Source organism: Drosophila suzukii, chromosome 2L (assembly GCF_043229965.1).
Source record: "Drosophila suzukii chromosome 2L, CBGP_Dsuzu_IsoJpt1.0, whole genome shotgun sequence".
Lineage (NCBI taxonomy): Eukaryota > Metazoa > Arthropoda > Insecta > Diptera > Drosophilidae > Drosophila > Drosophila suzukii.
Window position 1 is genome coordinate 8016476 of NC_092080.1, and position 12281 is coordinate 8028756.

Here is a 12281-nt window from a genome sequence, read left to right on the forward strand (position 1 = left end):
GGGTCTCGCAGAGGAAGTATCTTTTTAAGAGCAGGCGAATTAATGCGATTCGGGGCTGGTCGAATGCGTTCGTTTAGCGATCGCTTAAGTGCCTGGATACAAGGTTTCTACATATCAGCGGTCCCGTCTGAACTGAAAACTTGTAGAGAGGAAGTATGTGTTGATCACTCAGGTGGGTTTATAATAACAGGGGGGTTCCGTTGAGGAAGCATTGCACTATCTAGTGAAATGGATTAAAATGAATTTCTTAGTTTTTCCACAGACAGGTTTTTAGAGAAAATACCATTTCATTCTCGCATCTATACAAAAGATCTTAAGACCCTGTCAGCATGAGTTCCTCAAATATCTTATCCTAATACAATTTTCCTTTCCAATTTCCTTTGGCATATGGTTTTCCCTCCAGAGCCAATCCTCGAATGAACACTTTATATACACTGCATCCCTGCGGCCAAATGACACCTGCATCCATAGATCTACCTAAGCCGAAACCTACTTAAGATACTTTAGATACTTGGCCAGCCCACGAGTGCAGTTATCTATCCATCGTATGGATGGGTCGCCTACCTACTCTTCGGATCTGTCGCCGTGGAGAACCTTTTCAGCCTCTTTTCCTGGACTATTTGCTTTTCAATGCTGCTTCGATTCGTGTTCTCCTTTTGTTGGGTTCGTTTTTATTGTTTTTCCTAGTTCTTTTTTTCGGGGAAAATTTATGACTTGCTCATGCGGGGAATGCGTTTCTTGTTTTTCCACCATTGTTTGACTTGGCTCGACTCGGTTTTCTTTTCTTCGAGCTGTGAGATGCCGCTGCTGCTGCTGCACCATTGGAATTCTCTACCTACGCAGTTGAGTCCACAGAGAAAACAGATTTTCCACTCCTTTTGAGCGGCTCGAATTGCCTTTGACCTTGCTTTTGCGTCCATTTTCCAGGCGGGCAAACATTGAAATAGATTTTCCCGCCACAATTAGGCAACTTCTTGGTCTCGCATTAAACGAAATTGTAAATGGAAATTGTTGCCGCAGTCCTCCAAAGAGGAGAGATAATCATAAAAATTGTAGACGGGTAATTGTTAAATTTTATTGCCAAAACTTTTGCCCAGCCAAAAATTTAATTTGTTGAAAAAGAAAAAAAAAACATCAAAAGCAGCTGGTTTTGGCCAAGACGAAGGAACAACAGAAATATATATATATAGAAACTTATAATCATAAATACTTTTCGGGGGGATTTAGGTGTGCGTTTTGTGTGTGGGTTTTCCTACCTGGTGGGATTAGACCTGCGAATGCGAAATTATACAACTTTTATGTCTGGTCTTTGTTTTTTTTTCCCTTACTTATTGCTTTTCCAAGTCTGTCGTGTGTGTGTGTGGGAGAGCGTGAAAATTCGCTAAGCCAAGTTAAGGCAACTTCTTTATTGGCAATTCTTGTTATTGTTTCCCCCAACGCATTTCGGGTCTTGACCTGTCTTGTAGCTGGAATAGTATCTGTATCTGTATCTCGAGAGCTAATAGAGATACGTATGTAAGTACGGCCTTGTGAGTGCAAAAATTTAATTTATACATTAACCCTTTGGGGCATCGTGTCACACGATTTGCATTGCATGTTGTCACGTCATGCTGTCAACAGTCAGCCAACAGCAACAGCAACATCGACAGCAGCAACAGAAAATGTCGCGCGCAAGTTTGCACCTTGAATGAGATACTCCCCGTCTGCAATTCCTTTGCAAAAGAGAGGCGAAAAAAATGAGGAAAAAAAGAAAAGATATTTTCCTGCCTTCTGGCTACTGTGAGTAATTAAGCCGCATGCCTTTTTCCAGTCTTTGTCCCTTCGGGCCAGCTTCAAAAAAGGCAAGCCGACGTGGTCCTCGCCCAATTAAAGCCCTATAAAAATCACTTAAGGGCCGCATTTGACAATCAACTTTAATAATAACACAAAATGCGATGCCGCCCTTTCACTCACTCAACCTTGACCCCCCCGACCGGCTGATATTTTCACAAAACATGGCCAAATTCAGTGGCGGAGTGTTCAGAGGGGTCGCAGGGGTCGGTTGGCGAACAAGTTGCGATAACAACAACAGCAGAAAAGGGCGCAAAAAAATTATGAAAAATTAATTTCTGCCCGACGGCAGATTTTCGCTTTTTTCGTTGTTTTTTTTTTGCGAATTTTTTCCTGTGTGTGTGGGGCAGACAGACAGAAAATTGATGCCGGTTCGAGGGGTTCGGGAAGATATGGCAATGGGGTTTATGCGTTATGCGTTGGCTGATAAAGGATTTGCTAATAAAAACGAATGGCATGGAGATAAAGTAGGAGATGAGTAGGATTTGTTGGTGGTATGGAAAAAGATTGGATTGCCTATTTTATGACAGGAGGCCCTCTGGAATTTACTTGAAATTAACTTGGGAAAATACATAAAGAATATTCGGGTAAAAAAATGAAAAGTTCATTAAAATATATATGAAATGGTCAAAATACATAAAGATTGTCAAAACTGTATCGAAATTCTAAAAGTATTTTGATGTGTCGATTAACTTATCGAACTTTTCTTATCGATATATACTATTCTTGATTTCCCTGACACGCATAAACATGATTATTACACATTCGACAAACACAAATTCTCCCATCATTGCAATAGGCATCGTTTTTTACCCTTACTAAGTTGCAATTGCTGCTGTTTCATGTGCCCTTGCTCTTTTGTGCGGATGTTTTACAATGTGCTCCACTGTGTTGTGGTAACGATGACGATTGCTGTCGATTGTGAAACCGACAAGGAGCAACAACCAACAGCCAACAACCGACAGCAACAACAACCAACAACGGTGGCAACTTTGGCCTGCAGCCTGCAAAACCTTCGATTTGTTGGTCTGTCATCATGCCTCATCATTGTCAGCCGACTCATCCTGGCAACCCGGCATGTGCAACATTTTCATCATCATTATTTTATGTGCAGAATCGAGAACCCCAAAGGCTCCTGCGTTCCCATGTTCCCTTCAAATCTTCCCTTTTTTTTTGTAATGCATTATTGAATTTTTGTTTATAAGAAAACGACATGTTTGGGTGTCTGCACAGTCGGGCAATTATTATGACTTTGCCTCGGCCTGAGAATGTTTACAAAACGCGATGCAATAATGTTTATAAACGGTGGAGAAAAGGGGCAGAGAGGCTCCCGCAACGATTTCCGTGGAGATCGATCAAATAAAGTTATCACCCGGCCAGGCAATTGGCAATTGTCACAGGAACCGAATCACAGCCAATCCAAGTGCCAAACACTGTCAGTCAATCCTCGTGAAGTTTATCCTCGTGTTGATTTCAGCCAGTTTCCAGAGACTCCTGCTTTTTCTTCCGCCTATCCCCGAGATCCCCCAGATCTTGCAGATCTTGCAGATCGCGGATCGCTGGACGTTGATGCCCATTGACAGCTCACAGCGGTTTATTAATGATCATGCTGCGGCTGCCCAGAGATCGAGATATAGTCTCTGTGGATCCGATGGCTGAATGTTTCTGCCCTGCACGCGATGTGCATCAATCTCAGATAAAGAAAGATCACTCAGCTGTCGGACGATCACTTTAAGATCGCCGATCGACGAACGTTCTATGCAAATTCCTTTATCTCCAAGTTGCCCTTCCTTTGCTTGATTAATTGCCGCGGCAATTTTAATTAATTTTTTTATAGCCAGATTCCTGTGATTCCCTCAGGGGTTAATAATTAAGGGAAAAATTCACCATGCCTGTTTATAGGACTTCCCAGAAATTCAAAACCAAATATCCAATATAACACAAGGTGCGTCAGCTAATTAAATATTTACTCCCCCGGATAGACACACCCGTCTAACCCAGTTCTAAATTCTGATTGCAATGTTTACCAAGTTCTCTTGGGTATTTACCAAACCGTAAACAATTCCACACACAAATGTCGGAAGAGTTCTGTAATTCGAAACGATCCCAGAGGCCAGATCCCAAGAGACAGAATGCAGGTCGCCGCTTGATGTCTTTCGAGAGTCTTCAAAATGTAAATAATGCTAAAATAAAAAAAAAAAACAAAGAAGAATCGGACCGAGTTGGAATACCGAAAGGCGACAAGTGAGGCCTTATCTTAAATGCATGCCCCTCAGAAAGTCGGAGAAATGGTGGGGAGATGGTAGGGAAATGGTCGGGAAAAGTGTCGCCGCACTCTCGAGTGATTGGCATATCGCATTTCCCCATTTGCCGTCGTCGCAAAAGTGCAATAAATTAACTCAGGAAAAAACGAAAAGAAGACAAAACCGAAGGCGAATAAAGAAGGAAAAACCAGTAAAAATCTTAAGCCACAGAGCAGGTTGACTGCCTGGCTGCCCGGTGGACCATCCTCATCATCAACTAACCAACTAAAAACCAAATTAATTTTATGACAAACTCGTTGAATGGCAAAAGCTACCAAATCTTCAGACGGACGTGGGCAGGTTGCAGCCCACTTGGTGGACTTTTTCTGTGGAGAACAAAAAAAAAGGAATTATAAAATACAATCCGAGGCGGCGATACCTGAATTAAAAGTGTTTAAGTTTAGTGACCAGGCTTTGGTTACCCAAGAAAATTCATGGGAAATTTATGCGTAATTTATTTGAGAGGTTTACGAGTAGCGACGTGAAATGAAGTTGTTGAATATTTTATATAGTTTAATCTAATTTAGGTGATAGTTTAAGTGGAATAAATTGTATTGAAATGTAAAATAGTAGACATTAGTAGGCTAACTATCTTACTTTAACTGAAAGGAAGTAATAACAATAAAATAAATGAAAAATGCAAAACTTGACTATCTAAATTTTCACATTACTTTTAATAAGTGCTAAAACATTTTAAAGTCTCTTGACATTAGTTTGTAAGATATGGTGTCTCTGTCTATTGGCGTACTATAACATTAAAGACATGCTTACATATTTTTCCATTTTTTATTGTACCGACATTTTTAATCGTTAAGGGGCCCTCCATACCACTTTATAAACCCCCCCGTTCGAATTCCTTGTGGTAGTATGATCCCTAACTAAATGCTTTTTGCTTTATGGCACTGGCAATGCCACCGCAATATCAATATCAAGTTTATTTTAGCTTTTTAGCATATTTTAGTGTCTTATCAGCGGCAAATGAGTGTGAGTAAGGGGTGAGGTATGGGGTGAAGTAAGCGGGTATAGGCAACATGTTGCTGCTGCAAGAACAAGGCTCCATTGTAGGTTTCGCCTGGGTTGACAGTCATTTAGATTTATGGCTGATTGTCTGCAACGGCAGCGCCTTTTTATAGCCAACTTGCTTTAAGTTGTTGTTGCCTTATTTGCACGCAGAGTCACCAATCCAATTTTTGCATGTTTGTTGTCGTTGTTGGTGTTGTTTGTGTTGCCCGTGTCGTTGTGGTTGTTGCTGTTGTCGTCGTACGCAGGTGAGTACAAGCCACAAATGCAACAACCGCGAAACTTGTTTAGCAACATTGGCCAATTTGCATGTGTCGCACTCGCTGGCAAGACTTTAAACACGGGCCTCTTTGCCTTGCAGTTCCCACTGGAGTCTTCGTAGTCCCCTTTTCAGATATTAGATATACCCAAAGCGATAAACGTCCAGCGATCGACGGCGATGGACAATCGAGTCGAGAGTCGAGAGTCTCGGAGACTCGGCTTTATTGATTTAAATGCCGCGCATCTTCTGTGATTCGAGGATCGCACAGCAAGTCGGCGATTGAGATTAAGCCGTTTGTCAACTTGTCATAATTGCCGGTTGACTCCGTACTCCGGTCTCTGCGGCGCCGATCTCTTTGGGCTTGTTAACAAATTATAAAAACTTTTTAGCCCCACTCAAAACAAAAAAAATAAAGAGAGAAAAATCCAAAACGCCAACGTCGTTGGCAACTGACTGCAAACGATGACTCAAGGCGATTCTTTGAAAATTTTTCATAATTTCCTCGCCGCGCGTAGGCAGCTGAAACTTAAACCCAAACCCAAATGGCTATTGCTGGCGGCCATGTCTGCCACAGCACCAACTTGCAACTTGCAACTTGCAACTGGCAGCAGCAGCATCATCAAGTGCAAATATGCAAATCTCTGCCGACTTGCTTAAGGATAAATGACACAGACAAAGACAAACCTCTTTTCGGGACCAGCCGGAAATTTCAGATTTGTGTAATTAAATACGTATTAACCGAGCGAAACTTGTTGATCTGCCCAGTTAACTTACTTTGACTAACTGTAAACCGTTTAAGTGCACATTAAAAATGGTAATGGTTAGGGGAAGTAGTTGGACTACTTAGACTTACCTACCTGGTCACAAAAAAAGTTCACAATAATCTGATATATAATTGCCTTTAAAAGATGTTATGCATTATAATAGTCTTAAATCGTTTTCCTAGATTTCATGTGATTTCTAGATTAAGATATCCAATTGTTTTCCCTCGCTCACTGCTTTTCCCATAACATGTGAATCAAATTTCCATGTTGATTGACCTCGCCAGAATTGCATATCCTCCCCCGGTTACGCCCCTCCTTCGACTCCTTTCTCGCCTTTCTCTGCGCGATTCTCCGTTTCTCCAACTCCTTCACACATAGCATTTCCAATGCAATTTGCGAACCTTTTTCTCACCAAGCTCAGCTTGGCTCAGATTTGCTCCAAGCTAACCACCACGAACGAATATAAACGGGCTGAAAAAAAAACTTTTCGGAAAATCCAGCAGTAACGCCTTCTCAAAAAACGAAATAACCATTTTCCAGGCGCTGCATTGCATTGCATTGCATGCAAAAATGTGGCCAACAGCAACGGCTTTAAACGCCAACTGGCATAACTGCAACATTTCGGATGCAAGTTTGCATTTTACGCGGCTGCCAGGCTTAATTTTCCTTTATTTTTAATATCACAGCCAAAGCAACGGCCACAAAATGTGCATAAAACCCACGGCTATATCAAGTACGGCCAGCACACCGATATATATATATATATCCAGTATATACATACTTATATACGTTCATACACCGAGGCGATTTGGACTGGCTGTCAAGCTGGGTCCCCCAGATCTCCAGGAAGCAAGAAATAACAAAAATCTTTGCGTAGGCAAAACTTGGCTCAGACTACCCAGCTGACCATGTCCAAGTCGCCTTTCAGACCGATGTTTACTGGGTTCTGGCTCCAGTCTGTAAGACTGTTGTTTTAAATAATTAATTATTGTTTGGTTGGCAAATAGCCGACTCAAGATCGAACGGCCTCAGAGAGCAAAACTACAGCCATGGGTAGTTGCAATTAGTTGTTAAATGCTTTTCCCCAAGGAGTGGCCATATATTTTCTAGAGAATGCTAGGCAAATAAATTCTATTCCCAGAAATTTCTATACTTTGGGAAAAAGGATTCAAAGAAAATGATTATTTCAAAAATATATCAAGCTTTTTAATGTTCTAACTATTTATAGCATTTAATTTTTTCTAAAAAATGGTTTTACTATATTGATTATCAAATAAAGTGTTCTTGTGATACGCTTATATGTACCAAAGGTGATCTTTTGCATTATTTCCATTTCGAAGAAATAATTTTCTATATTTGTCGGTCATATTGTAGTATTTTCAAGAATTCTCTATACTACATAAAAATGTTTAAGAACAGTGAACTAGTGTACGAGGGTATCTAAATATAACTACAGAGACTAAGTTTTTAGTAGGGTTAAGACCATGTCTGCTAAGAAGATTGAAGAATCTAAATCAATACTTCAAGTAACTGGATTTGAATATCATTAGAAATACATCTTTATACTCGAAGACCGAGGGTGTTAAAATTTTCATAGGGAGAATACGTTTAGATAGAGGTACAGACTGTCTGTTAAGAAGAATCAAGAAAACCAATCGTTATTATAATTCAAGTAGCTAGATTTAAATATCGCTAGAAATACATCTATATACTCGAAGACCGAGGGTATTAAAATATTCCTAGGGTGAATACGTTTAGAGAGAGGTAAGGACTGTCTGCTAAGAAGAATCAAGAAAACCAATCGTTATTATACTTCAAGTAGCTAGATTTAAATATCGCTTGAAATACATCTATATACTCGAAGACCTTTCGCCAGCCCACTAGCAACACCTCCACCCACATCGGCCCGACTTTCAATCACATTCCTGCCCCAAACTCTGTGCCGACATATTGGTGCAGGCCATGGATACCTATTCTATAAGAAACCCCCCTATTATCTAGCCTGCAGCTGGGAGCAAATGGGAGATCTCGTTGAGTGCCGGGCGATTGGTAGGGCAATCATGTGATTGAACAAATAACATGCTACGGAGCTGCCACAGCACTTGACTCCATTTCTTTCGCCCGGGAAAGTAAGAAAGTAAGCCAGAGACCGCTACTTAGCCCAATTTTCGCATAATGCACATGAGAAAATTGCACAAGAGCCGAAAGGCTTTGGCCAGGCACACAAAAAAATGCCAACAGAAATTGCCAAGACAAAGGATAGGACAGCCGCCTACCACCCCCGGAGTCAAAAAAAAAAAAAAAAATCAAAAAAGAAAAGTGCATCGAGTCCAGTTAGCTGGAAAAACGCTCCCCAGAGTGGCATTAGAAGGCTAGCAAGTCTGTCAACCCTGCAACTTTGTGTCGAGGGCGATAATTTTTATGACCCCGACAGAATCTCAAGCCGACTGCGATTGACCCACCACCCAAAAGCTGCTGGCAGGCTGAATCCGACTGGTCACACACCACCAGTTTAGTATAAAGTGAGTATGGTACAAAAAATCCTGTCGTGTGCCGGTGCAGATAATTTTATACAATTTATTATATCAAACGAGCGACGTCGCGTGCAACACTTGCCACGTCACATTGGGATTTTTGGGATGGGAAGAGCTGAGGTACAGATACTATACTATATAGTACTCACTGCAGCCTCAGGTTGCGTGTTCAAGTGTTTACAGAGATCCGAATTCAAAAATCCCAATCCGCGTTGCGTGTGTCCATGGACGATATCGGTGGACTGGGCGTCGTTGGTTTGGCATTAAAAAGCGTTTAATAAGCATTAGATTACAACATTCTCAGCCTTTGCAAAGGGGTGTGACGCGTCCTAAGCTCATTTAGATATATGTATGTTTTATCGGCGGATTTGTCGAGCCATGAAATCGCCAAAAGGGCTTAATTCAAAAGCATTGCTTAACCCCCAGCCAGTTAACCTCAAAAGCATTTTGCTTTAGTTTTCTTTCTGAACTTGCCATCCCAACCGCAAAAGCCACAGACTCAATTCTTTGTTTGATTTTCTTGTAATCAGTTGTAAGATTGGTGCGGGGAAAACTATACTCGGTTGATTAGTCTTTCAAACTCATTACTCATTTATCTAAAGTTCGGTCTCTGATGAGTGATCTTTCCCGTGATCCTCCCTTAGGGGTTTACATTTTGTGTTTCGTTTTACCCTCATCTATTCTTTTTTTTTCTACATATGCATTTTGTTCAGTTTGGTTTTTGGGTTTGATGTGTAATACGATCTGTGTATTCTCTGGAAATTGTATTTAGTATTTCTAACTGTGATCCCTAAGTGGGATCAGTGGGTTAGCATTAGTTTTTGGTTTTTCCTTAATGTCAGTGAGATTAGGGGTATGGCTGGATACCCGAACTCGTTATCATCCAATGCTTTACTATGACTTAGTTCCTTAAAACAAAACTAATCCAAAACAATCCCCAAACTGATAGATCTTCTTAACCTTCCCTAACCTGCAGAGAACTTCTGAGAGTCTTTGGTATTACGATAACGATTTCGATGCCCTGCTGAAAGACCAAACATTCAGCTATATCTATCCAAAAAGACTACCCATTATGTGCATCTCTAATGAGAAGGAGAGAGAGAGGCATGAATAATGGGTCTATGAGCAGAGTCGATGTCGCGTTGTCTATAAAGCGGCCTTAAAATCCATTAGCGAACGTTGCAGGCATAAATAAACCGCAGTGCCTTAATTTCACTTTGTTGTTGTGTTGCAACCAAAAATAGCCAAAAAGATGGAGTCGACGAAAAAAAACGTAAATGGAAACAAATGACGCTAATAAATAAATGGGGAGTGCAACAAAGTCGGGAGGGAGAAACTCATATGAGGCCACAAAGGATTTCGCTTTTTGGAGAGGAAACAGTTTGTCATATTGCCCTTCAAATGGTGTTTCCAGATCTCGCAAATGCAACTGCAACTGTGGATGCATCTGTTGACACTTACCCTTGAGCGCTCCAACTTGAGTTAATCCATTTAATCCCGTGAGGAGCAGCAGCAGTGGGAATATCACCCGTCGACTCCGATCGACTTGGATTATTTTTAGCCCCTCCTCGGGAGCATTTCGATTGTTTCTGTGTCGGCGTTTGATCTCCCTGCTCTTTCCATTCTTATTTTTAATTTTATTCTCAATTTTAATTTGAATTTCGCTTTCGTTGGCTAAGCACTGAGGTTGCAACCGACGCGGCATGCCACGCATCTCGCACAAATGCATTTTGTCAAGTATTCTCGCTTTAGCTCCTCTAATTGCACACCATTTAAAATAGATTTGCACTCATTTCTCGATATATTCTTTTGTTTTCTTCTCTTTTTCTGTTGGCACACACAATATTTGAGTTCTGTTATTCACTAGAATCTGAATCCATGGCGGCGCCACTAAGTCCGTTTCCCGGAACGACGCGCGGATCCCGACGGATGCGAGCGGATATCCATACACATGCGAACCGGCTGACAATCGAAATGCGAATGAATAAACGAATAGTGAGTAACGATTTCTCGTTTCGTTTCCCGTTCGATTGTACTCGGCTACACTCGATTGCCACGAAGTGTGCTTCGGGTCTGTCTTCGTGTGGCGTTCCATTTGCCACTTCGTACCGCTTGTTGCACGCTGTGGAACCCATTGGACCTTTGTTTACTGGCTGGACTGCAGAATCGGTTTGGTTTGTTTTGTTCCGCTTGCGCACGTTCCACCAACATATTGGATGTCATGGAACGCTCGGAATGAAGATGATTCATGATGTTGATAAGTCATTTGAATTTTATTGTATCTCAGCCTATATTTTGTCTTTTTGGGGAGCACTTTACGATTCGGTAAGTATTGTGCCAAAAACTGGGAGTTCTAATAATTCACACCAATTGCAATTTTTTTTTACATAATTTTCCCTGTAGCATCTAATAATACCTAATATAATAGCCAGTACTTTGACTTTGTTTTGAATTTTTTTTTTTAATCATTTTTAATAAGCACGCGAGATATTAATTTAATTCTATAAAAAATGATTAAAAGCCATACCCATTGTGCATATATGGACAATGTCCCCTAACTTTAACGGATTAGTAAACCATACATAAACCTTTCGCTTTATTTAAAAGTGCAGCTTATCTCTCTAAAATTGACTTTAACACGGTGCCACATCCATTTTTCAGCTCGAAATGTTTATCCAGAAACTATTTTTCATCTGTTTCGATTATTTAAAGCTCTTTTTCACGTTGTCAAGCCAACAAATTGCCAACCTTTGTGCTGCTCAGCTTCGATAGTTTCCAACCAAATCCGAAAACATTTCGAGCTCGGATAATCCCTACTTGTTGCATTTGATGGCCCCCTTGGCTCCATTGTTCCGCCCCCCTCCCCCCGGCTAGCCCATTGCGTCCCAGTCCCCTTAACCCTCCAATGGCTGCGACAGTCGAAAATCGCCTTCAAAGGGGCGACCATTTGCTATCTAATCTGCTCGAGTGGCGCACTCACTCTCCAGCTGTTAGCTCATCTATTTCCAAACTGCAATAAAGCCAGACCAGACGATCCGTTTCACAATCCGATGAATAGAAATCAAAGTGGAGACCCCGTTCTTGTTCTTGACGTGGACACTGTCCCTATATCATAGACGCCTTTGCTCCGTTACCGGCGTGCTAATGAATTTCGAAATCAATTGAATGGCCAGCCTAGACGATATTGTATTAATTTATCAAAGTGCATATCCGAAAGGGCTTTCCTCTATAAATCGCTGCCTAATTTCCCAACGTTTGTTAAATAATCAATAACTTTTCCACCCAGGTATAGAGTTTTTCCCCGTCTTTGGTTGAGTGTGAAGTCGGTTCATTAATGCCGGTGCCCAGGAAAAAAAGATACAGATACATTGGCCGAGGAGAGAAGTGTAAAATAAAGGTGTGTATCTTTTCCATAAAGGAATTGTGCGTGCATTTAGGAGCGGGCAGGTGTGGATTCCCATTCCCCATCTCAAAATGCATCACAATGTGCATTGTCTTTGCCAGAAAGAAAGGTCAAAGTGCGTATGTCTGTTGGTTGCCTTCTCAAGTCCCCCGATTCTCGATCCCC

The 12281-nt window shown here is 41.3% G+C and overlaps 1 protein-coding gene across 1 annotated transcript in view; it reads right to left on the bottom strand.

Moving 5' to 3' along the window:
- Positions 1–10696, bottom strand: part of robo2 (roundabout 2) — a 44067-nt gene extending 33371 nt beyond the window's left edge. The window contains exon 1 of the mRNA XM_036821746.3: positions 10175–10696. Within this exon, the coding sequence (XP_036677641.3) occupies positions 10175–10442 (268 nt within the window). The 5' untranslated portion in view covers positions 10443–10696. The remainder of the gene's footprint in view (positions 1–10174) is intronic.
- Between the last annotated feature and the right edge of the window lie 1585 nt (positions 10697–12281).